The sequence below is a fragment of the Falco biarmicus genome, chromosome 4, assembly GCF_023638135.1.
Source record: "Falco biarmicus isolate bFalBia1 chromosome 4, bFalBia1.pri, whole genome shotgun sequence".
Taxonomy (NCBI): domain Eukaryota; kingdom Metazoa; phylum Chordata; class Aves; order Falconiformes; family Falconidae; genus Falco; species Falco biarmicus.
In genome coordinates, this window is record NC_079291.1 from 53,780,389 (window position 1) to 53,802,246 (window position 21,858).

At 42.4% G+C, this 21,858-nt stretch overlaps 1 protein-coding gene across 4 annotated transcripts in view; it reads right to left on the bottom strand.

Annotated features, from left to right (window-relative positions):
* The window catches only part of DPP6 (dipeptidyl peptidase like 6), a 572,305-nt gene that overhangs the window by 84,977 nt on the left and 465,470 nt on the right, over positions 1-21,858 (bottom strand). For all 4 annotated transcript variants that reach the window (XM_056336842.1, XM_056336840.1, XM_056336844.1 and 1 more), the window contains exon 8: positions 4,095-4,215. In XM_056336842.1, coding sequence (XP_056192817.1) covers positions 4,095-4,215 — 121 coding nt within the window. The remainder of the gene's footprint in view (positions 1-4,094; positions 4,216-21,858) is intronic.

The following is a 21,858-nucleotide window of genomic DNA, read 5'->3' on the forward strand; positions in this document are numbered from 1 at the left end:
ATGGGGACATGAGCCATGGGGAGGGACCCTGAATTACCCTGCTGGGGTGTCCCTGGTCTGGCAGCAGTGTGCCAGCATGTAGAGAGGCCCTCCTGCCCCATTCTCCAGAATTCAGCATCACACACTTCCAAACTCGATGAGCTTCCAAACTGCAACAAAGGGATGCCACAACCTTCTCTTTGTCACTTAGCAGGATCACACAGGTGACCTCTGGCACCTTGCTGCCACTCTCTCACAACACCTGAACTGTCTCTCCCAGTGCTTGGTAGCAAGGAAGATAGTTTAATTGCACCATGACAGAATTCATTTCTGCTGAAAAGTGCTCTAACAAAGTGTTTAAATGAAATTAATTTTACCTGCACTTTAATTTTTAAAATGTACATTATTTTTATTAAAGTACTATATGTATAAAACCCATATAAATACTCTTATCCTATCGCACTGAAAGTACTTTGTGCTATACTACCACTCACTTTAAAATTCTCTTTAAGACTCATTGTTGCTAAAACATATTCTCAAACCATCATACAGCAAACTGAAATATAAAACACTCTGCTGCTGCTATGCATTTAAATGTTTAGCTGGTTTCAGCTGCAGAACTTTAAACTCTTTTTTATAGGATATCACTCCATTTTAGTATAAGCATCTATCAGGCACAGCTCTGAAAATGTTGTCAGACTATGAAAACATTGTCAATGCTTATTTTAGTAATAAAACCCATGTTTAATCTATGCTTTCATGTTACAGTAATCTATGTATCAATCTACAACCTTCCAGCTAAATGCACTAAGTAGATTAAGCTCTGATTGATTTGAAATGTTTTTCACTATATTATCAAAAGTTTACAGAGCAGCATAAATACCTTGTGGAAATTTTTTCCACTTTGGCAGATTTACAAAAGCAGAGCTTAACTTGAATTGAAATGAACTTCTGCATTTTTCGAGGGCAAAAAGCCTGTCAAATCTACTCTAGATCTGCTCTGCTTCTGGACTTAGTGAAAACTTGTGATTAATAGTACGGTGCATCTATTATGTCATGACAAAAGCAATCATGTTATGAAGAAAAGTGTTCCCTCTGGGTCTACTATTCATATGAAGCATCAAGAGTTACCCCAAACAGTGGTGCTGCTGGGACTGCCATCCACATCGCATGCTGGGCAAACCGCTCTTGGAAAGGGGCAGGGTGGGTGGGATTTTTGTTGATGTGATCTTGCTGATTGCAATAAAAGATCTCAAAAATTTACTTCCTCTAATAGAAAACATCGAGGTTTGGGGGTATTTTATTTTTTTTTGCACTGTGTTTACGGAAAGTGTGAAGCAGGTTGTGAGCTGTCACAGTAACCCAGCGGGTGCTGTGGGGGGAGGCTCGGCTGCCACTGCCGGAGGTGGTGAACTTCAGCAACAAAAAGAGCACGCGAGGGAAGAGAACTGTGCTGAACTCTCTGTGATCCTGTTTCAGCATTTCTCGCAGCTCCTTTGCAGACTGTCTGCTGGAGACGGCTGCACAGATGGAACAAGATTTCTACATATGCTCAGCATACATCCTGGTAGCTCGCTGAGATGGCGGCAGCGCAAACAAACATAGGTCTGAGCATCCCACCCAGCTTCGTTAGGGAGGTGGGGAAGACACATCTACAAATGTCAGTGGGAACAGGGGAAGGGGAAAAATAGCCCATAGCTGTTAAATTTCAATCTTTGCCCAGATTTCAAGCAATTCCAGTCAGGTAAGTTTGGATTTAAATGTTTCACTCTATCCTACCGAAGAGGAGGCACCCAAAAAAAGCAGAGATTTTGGAAAAATAAAGGCACTGGAAACAGTGTGTTGGCTAGGGTAAAACTTCAGCCTCAGGCAACAGTGCCTGAATTCCCATGGACTCTGGTGGGAGTTTTCATCCATCTCCCAGTGCTCCTTACCCATTTACCACCATGCAATACCCAGTTTCTTCTGGGATCCCACTCCATCCATCCATGCACGCAGAGAGCTGACGTCTGAACACTGCAGATCCACCTGATCCTGTGGCCCCACAGCTTGTTCAAGCATCTGCCATGAACCCTCCGTCCTGACTCCGGTCCCAGGTTTACCTCCATGAGCACTGCATTAGTGATGTAGTGCAAGAGGAGGAGCTCAGCTCACACAGTCCAGCTCTGGATCTGATTTTGGATCCTGCACCTCATCACTTTGCAATGGTTGTATCTCAGGTTTTCCCGTGGGTCCTTTTACACCTTGCTTGTGAAGTAAGAGACGTTTTTATTTCAATATAAACCGTATTTGGACACAAAGTGACATTTCCAAAGGGATGTCATTTCTTAATTGCTGCAAAATGTACTCCCAGTGAACAGCAGGTTCAGTGGTCCTACTCTGTACACGCTGCTCCAAGAGGTTACAGAATCTGGCCCGGTATAACCAGCCTGTATTTGATCATACATTCATTTCTTATCCCAGTACATTAACATAAAGGTAACAAGAAAGTTCATTATAAAGGACAAACCTGAAAGTCAATGTCAGCCAGGAAATTGCCTGAGCAATCCCGTAATTGAATAAAAATACGTGTCAGCAAAACAAGTGTCACCACAGGCTTGCCGGCGTACTTGGAGTTCACCGGCTTGACAAACTCCTCTCAGCATGGTGCTGTGTGCAAGACTCTACAAGAGGACCTTTTGTACTGGATGATGTTTATCAGCAAAATACGAGTACTAATATGCGCATTTGACCTACAAACAGGCCTGCCTACAGCTTCAGCAACAAATTAAGAAATAAAGAAAACTTATAGAAAATTAACATTTTGTAATTTCTTAGCCACTCCTCTAGTTACAAAGTGGACCACAAGGAGGACACTCAGTTGCAAATATTCTGTGGTACAATGTAAACACACAATTAAACATCAAAAGTAATCTAAACTGCTATCAGATTTTTCCACTGATGTGTTTGACGGGTTTGTACACTGATTTATGGGACCAGCTTCTCTGGGAGTGGCAAACCAAATAATTTATTATAATTCCCTCATTTTTAAGTCCAACAGCCCCAGCTGAGCTGTGAGACAGAGTAATTTAAGAAATGATTCATATTTTTACACCAATTCATGGTGAATGGCATTTTGCAACCTGTTCTATTCCATTAAGCCTCAAGCAAACTGGGAGCAGCCAATAGGGCACAGTTAATAGATGTGTGTGGATAATGTTCGTAGACAGGTCTTTCTGTAGAGGTAGGACAAGCTTGGGACTGTGCTGGGACCTGCAGCAGAAAGTGTGACTTTAGAGGGAAACTGTGTCACAGTAAGGAGACACTGCCAGGTCCCAAAACAAGGATCCTTGCAAAAAGGAACTGCTGGCAGCATTAGCCAGCAACAGAGAGAGGGATGCATGTTGTGTGCATGTTATACACATAAGCTAATATATATACTTTAACTTTTAATCTCGTGAAGTATTAGCCTGTAGCATCCCCCAAAAGAACTGGGGATAGCTGGGATCCTTTACTAAGCTAGTGAGCAGGTGAGATTATTTTGCAAGCAGCTACTCATGGACACCTAAATGGCCATTTGCCAGCAGAAAGGACCCAAGTAAAGAAGTGCTCCAGTGATGACACATCAGGCCCATTTTCAAGGGAAAGAACCCATCTACCGTGAGGACCTGTCTGCTTTTAGAAAATTTTTAAGTAGCAAGATCTGGGCAGATCCCAGGGCCCACCTAGTGGTGTGGCAAACAACTCATCAAGTAAAATTGTTTCCTTGCTTCTTCCTTTAAAATAAAACCCCTTTCCCTCCCCATTTCTGTCCTTTTCTGTGATTTGAAAACTGGCACGTCCATGAGTGATTGGAGGTGCCATTAAATAATGAAGCAGTTCTGTTCATTAAAGACTGGTGATTTATTACCTTTGGACTAAGGGAAAGAAAAACAGCCTGAAAACAGAATTCTTACATCATTTCACATTATTTCCAGTCCAGCACTTTAGACAACTGTTAGTACAGCAGATTTTCAGTTCCGTGGTCCACCAGTCCCCAGAAATGCAATGCTGAATGTCTAATTCCAGACAGTTCTATAAATCTAGGGTGCAATTTAAAGTCATAGCTAACTGCTACCTTAAATGCGGTGTCCTACCTTCATACAGCCAGTCGCTGAGCCCATTGAAAATAACACCTTCCTTTCCTGTGGAGACCACTCGGATGGCTTGTTTCCCCACATGGGCACAGTAATAGATGTTATTCTCAAAGATAAATATCTGATTTGAAGGGAAAAAGAAAAAGAGAACAGCATTAAGCAGTGGCTCCATTATAAAATGTTGCATTTTGCTTTTACAGTAATTGGCAGTACAAAATCACATATCACATTTTTATAACATCTTTTGTCAAAAAAGGATTTCCACAGCTTGCTTCCAATGTCATCAGCTAATAGAAAGATGCTAATTTACAACAAACTGAAGCCTTGGTCCTTTGATACAAGCTTTATTTTTCTTGCTCCTGTCTTCATTTCAGAAATTGAACAGTGCAGTTAGAGGGCATGAAATGAAGAATGACATTGCTCAGGATTTTGAAAAAGTGGCCCAGGACACAGTAGCAGTTTGCAGAGCTGCTGTTGATGCTATGTGGTGACTGAACTGGCTACTGGAAACGGCTTCTTGCTCGTTTCCAGCTGCTGCTGCTTCCTTAAAACACAGCTGGCAACCCATTAAATAAATGTGAATCCAGTTTTTAATGCAGATTCAACAAAACAACTTGTACTACTGAAAAGGGGGCAGTCTCTGTGACTGCAGCGTGCTCGTCAAGAACGCACAGCAGGTCGGTGTTTTGGCCGGGGAGGAGGTGCACATGTGCCAAGGACCAGAGGGGTGTGCTAGACCTCTAGTCCTGCCCTGGTCCCCAGGTCACCTTCCTACAGAAACGAGGGTGGTGGGACAAAGGCACCCATGGGGTCTCACCTCCCTACCAGCATGGATGCAGCTGCCATAACCTCCAGCCTGTCTTTGGAAACCTCTCCCCTCCTGTTGCAAAAATCTAGTGGATTCAGGTTGCTGAAAGTTTACATGATGAAAATGTCATGGGAACTCGCAGCTCCTTGGGAGGACAAGGGCAGGTCCACACCAAGGATCACCATCGGGTACCTAAGCCTGCCTCTGCAAACACCTGCTCACACAGCTGGTGCTGTCGGTGGGAAAGAAATTCAATCCCGGAGAAGAATTTATAAATCGAAAATTCTTTCAATCATACGTATTTCAATTCACCATTCTCAGGAAAGGAGCCTAACATAAGGCTCCTGGTCTATTTAAAGCTAATTCCACGTGAGACATTAGTGTTACTGCTACGAGAATGCTTTTGGGAATCAGGCTGTTTATTTAGGTGTTTAAGTGCTGATCAGTAAGCAAAGCTTTAGGCAGCCATTTAAAAAAAAATTGTTCCATGGCATCAATCTTTATCATGTGGTGAAATGCTTTGTTCTGTGCTTTGCTGTCACTGATGTCACAGATCCTGTCCCCTCCTCATCCCACAGTGAACCGCATCCTGTTCTAAGTAAAATCATTGAACTGTTGAGGTTGGAAAAGACCTTTCAGATCATCAAGTCCAACTGTTAACCCGGCACTGCCAAGTTCAACAATAAACCCTGTCCTTAAGTGCCACATCCATACTTCTTTTAAATACCTCCAGGGATGGTGACTCAACCATGTCTCTGGGCAGCCTGTTCCAGTGCTTGGCAACCCTTTTGGTGAAGAATTTTTTCCTAATATCCAATCTAAGCCTCCCCTGGCACATCTTGAGGCCATTTCCCCTTGTCCTGTCACTTGTTACTTGGGAGAAGAGACCGATCCCACCTGCCTACAGCCTCCTTTCAGGTAGTTGTAGAGAGCAATAAGGTCTCCTCAGCCGCCTCCTCCAGGCTAACCCCCCCAGTTCCCCCAGCCGCCCCCCATCAGCCTTGTGCCCCAGCCCCTTCCCCAGCCCCTGCCCGGCTCTGGACACGCTCCCGCCCCTCAGTGTCCCTCCTGTAGCGAGGGGCCCAACCCTGAACACAGGGTTCGAGGGGCGGCCTGACCAGGCCGAGCACGGGGGCATGCTCTGTGTGACCCCCGGGCAGGGCCCGGCACGGGGCCGGGGTGACCCTCACACAGCTCGCTCGGCCCCTCGGCCCGGCCTGCCCAGACCCTGCAGAGCCCCCTGCCCCCCGGCAGGGCAGTGCTCCCACCCAGCGCGGTGCCATCTGCAAACTGACCGAGGGTGCCCTCGATCCCCCTGTCCAGGTCATCGATAAAGAGATTAAACGGGACTGGCCCCAGCACGGAGCGCTGGGGAACACCACTCGTGACTGGTGCCAGCTGGGTGGCACTCCAGTCACCACCGCTCTTTGGGGCCGGCCGTGCAGCCGGTTTGTTACCCAGCGTACAGCACACCCATCCAAGCCATGAGCACCAGTTTCTCCGGGAGAATGCTGTGGGAGACGGTGTCAAGGGCTTCACTAAAGTCTAGGTAGACACCATCCACAGCCTTTCCCTCAGCCATTAGGTGGATCTCCTTGTCATAGAAGGGGATCAGGTTAGTCAGGGAGGATCAGCCTTTCATTAACCCCCGCTGGCTGGGCCTGATCCCCTGGTTGTCTTGCACATGCCTGTGAGGGCACTCAGGATGACCTGCTCCATAACCTTCCTCGGCACCAAGGTCTGGCTGACAGGCCTGTAGTTCCCTGGATCCTTCTTCCTGCCCTGGGCATCATGTTTGCCGACCTCCAGTCAGCTGGGACATCCCTGGTTTGCCAGAACTGCTGATAAATGATGGAAAGCAGCTTGGTGAGCACTTCCACCAGCTCCTTCAGTACCCTCGTGTGGATCTCACCCTGCCCCATAGACCTGTATGTGTCTAAGTGGCGTAGCAGGTCGCTGACCTTTCCCCTTGGATTACAGGGGCTTCATTCTGCCCCCCATCCCCATCTTTAAAATAATTTTAAACTCTGTTCAGACTGCAAAGATGTACTGAACAGCATATCAAGAAGCCACTTAGACTGAAAGACAAACTGTTAATATAATTTAGTAGACGTCTACAGATGGGTTTTTATACACTTGAAGATACTGGAATGTTAGGTATCTTTACTATGACACTAGAATGCAATTTCTCACATTATACTCATGAAAAGACAGAACTGGGAAAAATATTTGCTTTCAGCTTCTATTTCACATCCTATTACGGTATGTGTTTCACCTAAAGATGAGCTGGAAAGATTCCAGAAGAAAGTATAGATCCTAATTTAATTTTGGCAGCAGTTATAGCGAGTTTGCCTAAAGGTAAAAAGTATGACTGAAACCATAGCGTGCTTTTATTCCTTTTAAATTAAGAAAAGATGCATCCAATTAATGTTTTTTGAAAGTAAAAAACATGTTGCAGAAGATACTACATTTTCTTTCCTATCTTGAGTTTTAGTAATCAAAGAAGCCAGAGGAGGAATGCCAAGTAAAGAATTTTATGTGTCAGCTAGTCTGCATATGGGAGGGCTGTTCAAGCTTAAATGTACATAAAAATCAGGAAGACTCTGGGGCCAAATGAATCCAAATCTCTGTGTCTAAGAGATAAAGTTACTGGGGTTGCTTGTGTGGGGGCTCTTATGTGACAGGCACACCACCGAGGGGAGTTATTCAAGTGATGCAACCCTCCCCTTGCCCAGATTCTCCCAGCAAATGAAGGTTTTGCAATACTTTGTACTGTATTAAATTTTAAATGAGTTTACAGAAAAAAAAAATAAAGCAGGTGGCCTGACAACCTGTTCCTGCCTTTTGCTTTGTAAAGCACTGCAATGTTTTCTGTCTTCAGTGTTTTGTCTTTCAAAGCTCCATTGCACTTATCAGGCTGCATGAGGTATCCAGTAGCTGCAATGGAAAAATAATATAGTGCTTTGGCTTCAAACTGTCTCCCATGTAATTCAGAGCCAAACTGCAGCACCTCATAGAGAATTTAAAATTATCCTGCTAACTACAGTGCCTTGTACCCTAAAAACGTCAGCCATAATCAAGATAAAAGATAACTGAAGCGGCACAAGGAAGATTTCTGTGTAATGTATCTTATAAATTAAGAAAAAGCCTTTGAACTTCCGTTATTCATCAAAAAGAAATGTCTTTGGATTACTTCACATTCTGGGTTAGAAAGATATTAGATGATATTATGAAATACCTATATAATATTTTTTACGGTTTTGGTTTTATGACATCAAAGCAGTCCTTTCTATCAATTGATCACAAACCTTTCAGATAATCATAGGATAAGTATTTTTAGTAAAGAAAAATAATTAAAAAATATATGGAGATCACTTTCACATTATTTTATACTTGCTTTACCTAGCAGTTCTAGACTAATGTAAATTGGCAACAGAAGGGGTCAAGCTCAGTTTTGCGGCTCTCTGGGCTGGAGACAAAGACCAGACCCAAAATTTCTGATATCTTCTCATTTAGTGCACATATTTAAGCAAGACTTTACCCCTGACATTCTTCCAATACATATGCTTTTTATCATGGACAGCACATAAAGTCCAACACTGAGCACAACCAATGGCACGGAAAATAAACCTGTGTTATGTCAGGAAAATAGCCCCACGTTGAATAGCATTTTTGTTTTCATCATGACACTTTCAACACAGACAAAAGAGAAGATATTCTGAAAGAAGTAAGAGGAATGAAAACATCCATACACAGATTGAAGAAATTGAAATTGTTAACTCTATAGAATAAACAAGGAAGACAGCAGCTGTACAAGATAATGGAGAGGATACAGATAAAAGGAAAAGGATGCTTTCACCCTTTTATTTCTCCAAAACAACAGGAAAACAAATGAAACCTAGAAGAAAGCTGTTTAAAAGGGTATAAAAATATTTCTCGTAATGAAATCAGAACTAACGCACGGAACTCCTTGCCACTGGAAGACAAGAACTTCATTCTCTTCCTGCTGGATGTTATAATAGGTGCTCGAAAGATGAAATACTTAACAAAGAGGACTGGAATGCCCAGGGGCACTAAGATAAAGTTTGGGGTTTTTTTTTTTTTAAATGCATTCACTTAATCCCAGGGTAATAAAAATCAATGCAGATTTTGCTGTTGGCTTTATGTGGCTCAGGATGTCACCTGAAACTTTTCAGCATAAGATACAATCCATTTAGCCTCAGGTATCAACACACCACTAAATCATGTGGGCTGGGAAGACAGCTCTGCCTGTTTGCAACTTGTATTAGAACCCGTTACTTCAAACCATCTGACATCCTTGTGCGACACAACTAATAGTGGAGAAAAAACACTAGGCTGATTGGACCACAATCATGAGACAGGAGAACTTTAAATCAGAGATTAAGTATTTATCCAATAAGATAAATATATACAGTAAGATAAATGTTTAAACTAACAACAAAATAAACTTAATTCACTTAAGACATACAGAGCCTCAACAACACTGATTGATTTAATGAGGATTTGTTTAAAATGTTTTTGCAACTGTTTAAGGGCTTCTGAAGTAATGTCCTCTGCCACACCCACCCAGAGTGGTATTAAGTAATTATGCTGCAGTAGTTAAAATACTGATACTTTTACATGGATTCATTTATGGACCTTTTCAGGAATCTAATGAAAATAATCTCTTTAAGACCACTGCAAAAGTCACAGTGACCAACTATTTTGAGAAGATGAACATTACACTTGCTTTTATGGTTGTTCAACACACCTTCCTTTGAGAGGTGAGTGAAGTTCCTATTCCTTCACAGACCAAGAGAAAATAAATTAATATGCACTAATCTGCATTTTTACTGCTTCTATTTATTTTCTAACTGTAGGGTGGCATTCTAAGTTTATATTCTCTTTACCCCATAGTTTCTAACACATGTAACTTGTCAACTGAATAAGTGACATCACTCAAATTTGGTATCTCCAAGCATAAAGTTAATGCCTGGATGCTTATTACTTTACATTATTAGGACATTGTAGAAGTGTGAATGTTTTCTACACATTAGAAGGCAGCCTTCCACACTGCAAGGCCAGTCCACAGGATTTAACTACAAGAGAGTAGTTACCACGGAAAGGTTGGCCATTTAACATGGAGGGTTTGGTCAACGAGAACTGGCCTTCCTGTATAGACAGGCACAAAGTCTTGCTTTGACACTGTTTTAAATTCCAAATCAGTCCAACCTTCCTTGGAGGCTGAAAAAAACAGTCACAAAATGGAAGACTCAGTGAGTGGGGAAACATAACTACAAATCAACATGCTACTCCCTCCTCATCCAACATAAGGTACTTAATTATTTTCTAGTTTTAATGTTAAAGCTTTTAATTTTTTTCTCCCCGTGTAGAAGTCTGCTTATTTGCTGGAAAACCAGTTTACCTGAGGGTGTATTCTACAGAAGAAATAAAATAACAGATGCATTTTATAATTCTGTGCATCTTTCAGAAATGCTGATACTTATTTTGCAGAATCAGTAAAAATATCTGTGAAAGGTACTTATCCATGAACTTCACTGTTGTAGATGCTGAATAAATGCACTGAAAAGACAGTCCCTGCCCCCAACAGCATATTTTACGCAATCATTTTAATAGACAGAAAAGTACTATTGTCCCCATTCAACATGTGAAAAAATGAGAGACAGGGATGCTGAAGACAAGACTCAGTTGCCCAAATGTAGGCACCTAGAGCCATGTTAAGGCCCTTGATGAGTTTAAAACATCTGGCAGATATGATACAGAACATAAGTGAAACCTCTGCTCTCACAGAGTAGCATCTAGAGGCCACATACTTTTAACACTATTCAGCTGAGGTGGTCTGGGAACCTATGTTTAAGCAGGCAAATCCTATTTTAAATGTCACACAGGAAGACTTGCAAAACCATCAGTCAGACCTGAGTAGCTTGAGCTTTGTTCCAACAACTTAACCATAAAATCATCCTTACTGTAATTATTTCAGGTAGACTATTATAAGCTTGTAAACACTGGGAGAAAAGGGATCCAAAACGTGCACCGTCCTGCATGTTAGACCTGAACTGCACATCTAACAGATCTATTTATTAGCAGAGTCATCGTCAGCTTCAACATGATACTTACCTGAACTCACACTTACTCCTGCAAAGGCAGACCTATGGCCACTGTAAAATCCCTTTTGCTAAATAACAGAAAAAACTAGTTCTTGTATGTATCTTGCTCTCTACATCTGCCATTGTACATTGCCAACATACATTGGTAGGATTCAATACCACCTCACCTTGTGCAGAACTTTCTGTGGCCTTTTGTAGATGGCATGATGATCTAGTCTGCCTTAGACAGATGCCAAACAGAGTCAGCAGAGAGAGGCATGTACCAATAAAGACAGAAAGGAATATAAAGTCTGCCTAACACCAGCGATTATTCTACAGCAGCTTTTATGGTATGCTGGGTGCTCCCAAGTCCAAATAAAGTCCATCAATGCAGTTTGTATAGATGTCTAGCACTTCCACTGAGTTCAAACAGCCAGTATCAGTTGCCTTCATCCATTCAAACTTTGATCCATTAGCTCTTTGAGGGTAATGGTAACACAAGCATGCATTCCAATTAGACCAACAATAGATTAATATGGGAAAAAAAAATTAAAATGCACCATGAAAACAATCTTGGAGAACAGAACATCCTCCCTCCCAGTCCTACTAATAAGCCAGACTCTGGCCTCCTCATGCACATCCTTCAAAGTCTCCAAAGGCCCTCTCCTCCAGCTGCAGGGCAACACAGCCTCAAAAGAAGGACTGTAGCATATGTTCAGTGACTACTGCCTCAATGCTGTTGCTCATAGTCCTAACCACATCCAAGTCCTTGGTCTCTTCTACCTAAACCCCAATCACAACACATTCTTAAGCAACTGCCACTCATTTCACCACACAAGCCCTACAAGAATATGTGGGGGCAAATTAAATTAATCATTTGAAGTAAATCCAGACTTCTGTAAGGTCAGGCAGTTCTTGCATGGTGCAGGACCACATCAGTCTTGTATGTAAGTGGGAGTTCAACTGCCTGAAATCAATCTATGCGCAATTTAAGGTTTCTACCTACTTTCTGTTAATTATCTCTTCAGTCAAGAGTGCTTTGTATTGTGTTTACCTGGCCAGGTTTTGGTAGCAGCAGGGGAAGGCTGCAGGGGTGGTTTCTGTGTGAAGACACCAGGAGCTGTCCCCATGTCCGACAAAACGGCTCTGAGACAGACTCACCACTACTCGGAGCTGAGCCCATCAGCAACATTGGTACTGCCTCTGTGACAATATATTTATAAAAAGGTAAAAATGCTGTGCAACGGATGTGAGAGAGGAGTGAGAAAATGTGAGAGAAACAGCCCTGCAGACACTAAGGTCAGAGAAGAAGGAGGGGGAGGAGGTGCTCCAGGCACTGGAGCAGAGATCAGCATGGTGATGCTGGTTGTTCCCTGCAGCCTGTGGAGGTCCATGGTGGAGCAGGTATTCTCCCAGCAGCCCATGGAAGCCCCCATGCTGGAGCAGATGGATGCATGTTGAAGGATGCTGCAGCCCCTGGAGAGCCCGAGCTGGAGAACATTCCTGGCAGGACCTGCAGCCTGTGAAGAGGAGCCCACATTGGAGCAGGGTTGCTGGCAGGACCTGTGGCCCATGGAGGACCCATGCTGGAGCAGACTGTTCCTGCAGGGCTGCACCCCATGGAAGGGACCCGCGCTGGAGCAGTGTGTGAAGAACTGTAGCCCATGAGAAGGCCCCATGCTAAAGAAGTTCATGAGGACCATCTCCCGTGGGAGGGGCCCTACGCTGCAGCAGGTGGATGGAAGACGAAGAGCAGCAGAGAAAGTGATATGAACCAACTGCAGCCTGTTCCCCATCCCCCCTGCGCTGCTCAGGGGAGGAGGTAGAAGAGGGGATAGTGGAGTCAAGCCTGGGAAGAAGGGAGGGGTGGGGGGAAGGGAAGGTGGTTTTAGTTTTGTTTCATTTCTCACTGTCCTAGAGTGTTACAATTAAATGGCAATAAATCAATTTCCCCAAGCCAAGTCTGTTTTGCCCATGATGGTAACTTCTAAGCGATGTCCCTGTCCTTATCCTGCCCCATGAGCTTTTCATAGTATTTTCTCCTCTAGTCTCACTGAGGAAGGGAAACAACAGAGCAGCTTGGTGGGCATCTAGTAGCCAGCCAAGGTCAACTCACTACAACAGCCCTACACTTCAATGAAGGACATTTTTTTAACTTTTCAGTGTAAGATAGTTCCTTAAAGTTTTTTAATTTCTATTCATTTATTTTTTGGGTGTGAATGATAGGAATGCTTTGTGCTGAACTGTGTATTAAATATCTACATATTTATATGGCGTTACACATCACACTGGTCTGAAAGCCTCAGGAAAATACACAGATTTAGTTTCCCAATATTTCCAGGAGGTAGAAAAGTATTACCTCTTTATTTATATGCTAAGTAACTAGAGAGTCACAGCATGTAACTGGGGTTTGGAAATGTCAGATCACAAACAAAACCAGTTTTAAACATGATCAAGCTCTTCCTGGAAATGCACACACAAAAGGACCTCTCCTCTCCCCTCCATTTCTAGTGCTCTCTAATTCCATCCAAATATTTTGGAGATAACCCTTCTCAAGCCAGTTTTGTTTTTCCACTGCCACATGAAACCTGGAAGCTGAGGACTGTGAAAATGAAAAACTGCAAAGAGAGAAAGATTTGCCGCTGTTTTGTCCAAGTTAAAACTTGTCCTTACTACAAGGAATTAGCATGCCCATCCTTGCCCACACAACATCTTGAAGCAGATATGATAACTGTGTTTTCACTTTGGGATATCAAGGAAATCTTCTGACTATGGTACTGGAAAGGTCTTGGCATTCTGCAGTTCTCATTCTTACCACAGCAGAAAAAGTGTGTGATCAATTAAAAATCAGTCCTAAAGCCTGTTGCTGATTGACTACACGTTATTTAATGAATAATCCATCAATTTCTTCTTTTGAACCTCATAAAATGCAAACTTTGATGTTCAAATAGCTTTCAGTAATGCACTGTCATGAGCGTTGTTCTTAATGCATATGACATGATTACGCCAATGCTTATCAGTTCTTCAAAAAAGGTAATAAAGCTATAAACTGCGCCTCACCAGTGAACTTACATAATGAGAGCTAGGATTTTAATTAGGCTTTTCTTGTTGTCATTTAAATATAGCTCAATAGCAGGTGGGAAAAAAAAGTGTAACACAAAATACTTGAAAATATTTTCATTCTCTCCATCAAATGGTTCATGTTCGCACCTTAGGAAAGAGACAGACAGCAATTATGATGGAGGAGTGAGATAAAGAATTTTTAAATCAACTTCTTTTCTTTACAAAACCAAAATGTCATTATTAAAATCAGTCATAAACCAATGAAACTCTTCCACACAATCAACACACTGCAGAGAATCACATCTTGATAAATTATTGGCATAGACAGTTTCTGGGTTGTGTACCAGGGTTTATCTTTGCTTTAATTCAGAGTAAGAAGTTAACTCCTTACCAAGCCAAGGATTTAGAAGACACAGAAGTTTCTGAACGTAAAAAACAAATAGAAATGGCTTACTTGAATTCAACTTGACCCTACCCAGAGATGGACAATGGTGATGTTTAGACCAAAGTGAGGACTACATCAGTTTTAAAATAATTCTGCGGGAAAGCTTTCAGAACAGAGAAGCTGAAAACACCCCAGGGGACCACTAAAACCAGAGAATACAGTAGTACAAATTGATGCACGTAAGAATCATGCTGATCCATAAACACATCAAACCCAGTACTCATGAATTCTCAGTGGAGATCGAAGGCTTGTACACATCTGATATCAGTAGTGTAAGAGATTAACTGCATGGAAATCAATGCAATGAAATGTAATTGATTCTGCAAAGGAAAACCGTCAGTTACTGTAAAAGACAAAGGAAAAATCTGCTGCCTTCAGTGGCTTTGATTACATATCTAGGAAAGGGAAGAGTCGCAACTTGTAAGTTGTGCAGATCTCCTGGGTTTACCCACATGTCTTAGAGATTGCTAATACCCCTTGTAAAATAAACATTAAGAATTTAATTTTCCTTTCATTGCACGTGATCAACAAAGATACTAGGAAGTCTGAGAGAATGGAAAAGCATTCCTTCATGTCTTCAAATAAGGAAGTACTTTCTGTTTCTACGAACAGTGTCTGGGCCCCATTTAAGAGCTCTCAAGAGAGGATGTGGCTCTCCAGGTCTGGGGGTGACTTCTCTCTGGGGTTGGGGGAGATCATCACCTTGCCTGCAGGTGGGCATTGGTGGAGTAAGTAAAGGAGCAGTGGGAAAAGGCCAGAAGACTCTGCGACGCCAGAGGTATCAAAAAGGATGTTGAAGGATCTCCTCTGAGATCCTGCAGAAAAGGAAGGGCAGGTAGAGCCTGAGCTGACTGGGCTGGGAAATGGAGACTCCTGCACAGGAGAAGGGCTGGAAGCTGGTGACTTCAGGCACCAAGAGGAAGGGTCTTGCTCTGCCGACAGTTCTGCAGCTACACACCGGGTTCAGTGCCCTGGCTCTGGGGCTGGGACCTCTGTCCTGTCTGGGGAGGAGAACTTTAAACACAGAACAATGGGGGAGGGAGGTGGCGGACCACAGGCAGGCAAGGCAGTGGTAGACCAGGCTGGCAAGAAAAGGGAGATGTGGACAAGGGAGAGTCCGGTGAACAGGGCTGAAGCCAAGCACACAACTCCCTGAGCAGATTTTTCATACTTTTCCTGGGAAACCATCACAGCTGGGTGCCTCTCTGTGCCTATACACTGATGCATGCAGCATGGGGAATAAACAGGAGGAATTAAGGTTTCTGTACATTTGTAGAGCTAAAATCTCAATAGGATCATGGAGCTGTGGTGGGACAGCTCACACGACTGTAGTGCTGTGATGGATGGATACAGGCTCTTTAGGAAGGACAGGCCAGGATGCTGAGGAGAGCGAGTTTCCCTTGACGTGAGAGAGCAGCAGAGATGCACAGAGCTGTACCTGGAGATGCATGAAGAGCCAGACAATAGCTTATAGGTCGAGATTTGCCAACAGACCAGTGTGGGTGATGTTGTCGTGCACATCTGCTACCAACTGACCAGTCAGGGAGAAGTAAATGAGGCCTCCTTCATATAACTGGAAGAACCCCCACATTCAAAGCCCTGATCCCCATGGGGAACCTTAACTGTTATCTGCTAGAGGGACTACAACCTGGGCACAACAACGCAGGAGGTGTGTGGAAGGCATTGATGACAACGTCCTGACAAAGGTGATCAAGGTGCTGGTGAAGGGAGATGCTCTGCTGGACCTCACGCTTTCAAACAAGGACAAACAGCAGGGGAAGGTGAAAGCTGGGGGCAGCCTCAGTTGCACACACCATGAGGTGGTTGTATTCTGTGAGCAGGCTCGTCCATAACACGTACAGATTCTAATCACACCTATAATCTGCCAGAGTCCAGTTCAGGATCATGACAGGAAATATCATTGCAAAAGCCTTTAAGCCCTGGCCTTCAGAAGAGCAGAGTCTGGCCAGTTCAGGGACTTGCTTGGAGGAATCCCATGGAATACAGCCCTGGAGAGAAAAGAGGTCCGGCAAGGCTGTTGGATTTTCAAGTATCACCTCCAAGCCTGAGAATGGTCCACTCTGATGTGTATGCTAGCAAGCAAAGGAGGCAGGAGGCCTGTGTGGATAAGTACATTGCTCCTGACACAACTCAAATGTAACCAAGGAGTATACAAGAGGTAGCGGTAGGGACAGGTGACCTGGGAGGAATACAGAGGCGTTGTCTGGTTGTGCATGGATGGAGTTAGGAAAACCAAAGCTTGTCTGGAGCTGAATTCAGTGAGGGACGTGAAGGGCAGTAAGAATGGCTGCTACAGGTACGTTCAGCAGCAAAGGAAAGTCTAGGGAAAATCCAGATCTGCTACAAGTAATATTATTTATTAAGCATCTTCTATAAAGCCTATATATTGCAATCCCTTGTTAGGAATAGTTAAGGTTTTTCCAAGATTATCATTCATACTAAACCACATTTGTGGTGTGTCTACAATATTCAGTAAAGTCTGGAGACCTATTCTCCAAGAAATGTTAAGGCTCCCTTTGGAAAGCCGAAAAGTTTGTAAGACCCTGTGCTTTCTAAGGTCTTCAGAGACAATCCAAAATTGGCAAAACCGAAACTCGAGATAAAGTCCCACGTAATTGACTAGAGGAGTAATGACTGAATTCTATGATCTGGAGACACATCCCCAAAGTTTTTTTCCTTTCAAATTGGGCACAGAAGAGATGTTTTTGTCTTGCTTCTCCCAGCTTAAGTTCTTAAGTGCATTAATATTCTCCCCAGGTTTCTACAAACTTCTCTACATTTTTGACACTGCTTCATTACAAACGCTGTGCTTTTCCATTTGTATTCTGTGAACAGGCTAGTCCACAACACAGATTCTAATCACACCTAGAATGTGGCAGAGTCCAGCCAAATAAGCAGTTATCATGATTCTGGAAATTTAAAAATGTACTTTTCAAGAAAAATATGCCGTCCTATTTTCTATTCTTCAGGGAAGAAAAGCATTTATTTCACCTCAACAAAGAGAACCATGTCTGCTTCTTGCCCTGGATTCTAATTGGGGTTATTTTAAAGAATATATCAGTAAATGTACCATTTAGTATGGAACTCTGATTCTGCTTTTAAGTTCTGCTTGATGGATTATCTTGTATTCTGTAACCTAATATTGCTGATGGTTATGTAGGGCATCACTATAAATTAGATTATTTAATGTGAGATGATACAGTACTTAATTTTAAATATTTTATTGTGTTAGAGAATGAATATCAGGCTAACGAGAACACAGAGATCACTTGTCAGCATAATGAAACTGGTAACTGGGATTCAGGGTTCCTCCAGGTACACATCTGACCTTGGACAGCGAGCTAGTAGGTGTAATATTCCCCTTTAATACAATGTTTAGGAATAGATGCTGATAATTTCTATTACATCAGCTGAAGAGCAGAGCTAAGAGAGCTGTTCCTGAAGCCTTCTCGTGGCTCTGATGAATGGCAGTTTCTGAGGAAGGAGAGACCACTGCCACAATCGAAGGTGAGCCACTCCATATCCCTTAGGTGGCACTGCTTGGTCTTGCTTCTAGCATCCTACCATCTCTCACTCTCACTTATTCTCACCAATGACTGTTGCTATCTAAAGTGAAAGGGAACTATTTTCACAGGAGAAAACAACAGCTTTCCAAGAACAACACTTTTCATAAGCACTGATTTCAGTCGACATCATCTACCAACCACAGTTTTGTAAGATGCCAGAAACCCTTATGCACAGACCTAAAGGAGGTACTTCTAGGCATTTCAACTCAGAAATGAAAAATGCCCTTAACAAAGGATACATGTTCAATATCCATAAAGCACAACTGAAATTAAAGGAATATCAACATTTTAGATCTCTGTAAAGGAGGGAATTACTTTCAGTGGAAATGACCCTATGCTAAAGTGCTGCACTGTTAGGAATCTTGCACTTTACGCAATTGCAGTTGCATGTAACAAAATGTGGTAACGTATAAAGAAAGATAATTCAGTATTTGCCCTATAGTGGAACAAGCTGGTGAATTGCTGTAAGCTAGCAAGTCCATCAATACGTGCATTTCCTGTAGGTACACACTCAGTTTCTTTAATGCAGAGTGTGAATGTCCACAACATTTAATATATTAATTCTGTAAGTCTGCTGTAAGGTAGGAATATATTGTCATCTTCATGCTGTAGCTTAACCAGAAAATGAAGCGACATATATGAAGTCACAGAGGAAGCCTGTGGCAGTGTCTCACCTCCAGGGGTGGTGCACTAAATGCTACATCATCCTGCGTCTCACATTTGGATATGAGAGTAGAAATGTTTTTCTAATTTATTGGTAAGACCTCTACAGCAAATAATCAATTTCATTTTTTCCTCTGCAATATTTCACACCCACAAAGAGAGAAACATCTTATTTACAATAAAATAACCTATCTCTTCTTTCAGTAACATTTATTGCAGTATCTTCAATTATCTTGGACATCTTGCTCTTTTGCCACTGATGAATATGTAGTACCAAGAATACTGAGATGGGAAGAGACACGACTGTTCTCAGCAATGCTCATAACATCGACCGTGCCAAAGCTTCCCTTTGGTGAACAAGGACCAAACACATCAAGCTTACTGATGCCAAAGGAAATGTCAAGAATGTGCAAAAATAAAAATAGGACACTATTGCCACTGCAACCAAAGAGCAAAGAATCAAAAGAAAAAAACAAAACCAGCACTTTTCCAGTGAATTTCTTTGAAGAAAATGTGGGGAAAGGGGAAGGGGAATTGCCTGACCAGAGTAACTGTCCAAGTGTTCAGTGTACATGTAATGTATCTTACTGGAGTTTCAATTAAAAAAAATAATATATTCTGCAACTGGAAACAGAGATGAGGGGGAGACAGTACATTATTATTGTGAAACTCTTGTTTTCCCAGAATGCAGGGATCGTGTAAAAAGCTGTCTGAATATCCCTCACCATGCTTAAATAGGGCTTATATAGACTTTGGAGCAGGGGGAGGCTTTTCTTCCTTGCAGCTCACAAGATAACCAAGCCAGAATAATTACGTACAGCAGACCACAGCTAAATATTGATTTCAAAGTCGTTGCAAAAAGAAAAAGAGAGAACAGCAGCTTGAAAATAATGATGTAAAAATCTATGAAATAATGGTGGAGACAGATAGACCTACAGCAATTATACACCCAGCAGTTCAAAAGCCCTGCTGAATTAGGAACAACAGCAGATGATTCAGTACCTCCTGCGAAAATAGTCCTCCTCACTTCATATCTGTGGAGCCCTTCTGCCTGGAACTAAGCTGGCATGACAGGCACAAATTCAAGCACGGAAAAACCTGCTAATTAGAGGAGTCACTCCAGTTTAGTTCCAGGTGTCATCACTTAACCAGCTTTTTTAAATCTAGATATTCTAGTTGGCAAGACACTGTGCTGCAGTGTTAAAAAAACTTGATAACAACAAATGAGATGTATAGGTTCTGGCCCTGTGCAGCAGGATCTATCATGCAAATGTTTTATATATGAAGGAAATTCAGTATTTCTCTTAACTGTATTGCACTTTTCAAAAGAAATATGTGTGACAATAAGCTGTTTACAAGCATTAGCATTCACTGTTTGAGGGTACCTCCAAAACCCTAACATTGTAGGGGCTGAAAGACTTGCTCCTCCTTTTTTTCCTGGCATTTGCCTTTCACTGAAATAAAGATTTCTTAATGCAACTTCTGCACCTGCTGTGAAATATAACTTCTGTTACTTTACAACCAATTATACACTTGATCGCTGCATAATCTACAAGAATGAGAGTTAGCTGCTGCTCCAGAAGAGTTGACACTGGGAAAGGTTTATTGACTATGAATGCAGGAGAATCCCGTTTTGGCCGTTCTGTGGGGCTGCAGCCAGTGGCAGGGCACACAGAACTCCCAACAACTGTAATCCTTTTCCTGTATGCTTTTGGTACTTAAAAAAACCAGTGGAACATTAAAAGACTGGCTGGCCAGGAGAACCTCAAAAAAATGTTTCTCTTTGCTGAAGAATAAATACTAGGATCTATGAGAGAAATATTTTTTTTTAAATATAACTGCTGCCTCTATAGTTGCGCAGAACTGCTTCTCCCAGCATCTGATATGTCACTGCTACCATTAGTATCTGTCAGGGCCGTTACAGATTCTGTTTTTAAAAAAGGGAAGTAGCAGCACAGCAGAAGTTCTTGTGGTTTTGAAATCGGAGTTTAACAACTCCTGCAAACTGTACTTTACTGCTGTCAACACAGAAATGTCAACAATATTTATTCCCTGCCCATCAGAGCAGTCCTGCTGCTTGCTCCTTCCTGTTGACAACAGGGCGCATGTATATACCTAGCTTGTTCTTAAAGCAAATATTTTGAACCTGAATGGGCTCATTTTGGGATAATTTAGACAAAAGCCTCCTGAAACCTTTAGGGTGCTTTGATTCCTTGAGCTCTTCAGCTACAGATATGTACTAGACAGTCTCTTGCTCCCAAAGCACTCCCTGACTTCAGCCATGCTGCCAAGCAAACCAGAAAAGGGAATCTCTTTACACTGTAATTTTTTTGTTTTGTTTTGTTTTTAATAATTAGGGTTGTACAAGCCTGTCAGCCACACGTTTTATGAAAACTGAGTTCAAGGTCATAGTAACTATTAACCTTTGCATAGATAGCACTAAGGCAAATGTACCACAGAAACTTCACATAAGCCCTCTGCACGTGGGCAGAACCTCACTCTAAAAGATGTAATGGTGACGAAACTGGTAAAATATTCCAATAAGATCAATTAACAGAAGCTTTTTCGTGGCAGAACTGAAACTCCAAAAGTGGGTAGCTGTTGCGTCATAAATGGTAAGATCAGAAAAAGAGAGGAAATCTAAGGAATGAAGATCTTTACAAAGATAAGCACACACCGAACAGGGCAAAGGTAAAGCCTAACACTTTTTTGCAGACCTATTGTGTCTTCAACATCCTCATATTGCTCAAAAGTATCACACAAACTGAGGATAATAGAGCCTATTCACTGAAAACCACCAAGCACCATGCTGAAGGCTGGTGGGCTGGTGCCATTGAATACTAAGGAGGACTTTGGGCTGTTGGGTGCACTGTGGAAAGGACGGATTTTTTTCATAGACATCTGCATAGTCATTTACACCCGTCATACTGCTATTCCAATCCAACAGCGTTTTCCACTCATTACACAACGGCATAAATGGTGGCTTGTGTTGGGGGACACAAGAGAGGGATGAGCTCTAATAACAGTCGCACGTAGGGAATGTGTTCGCTCTTGCACTGAAGTTCGGGGCTCTCTTTCTATTGAAAGGGCC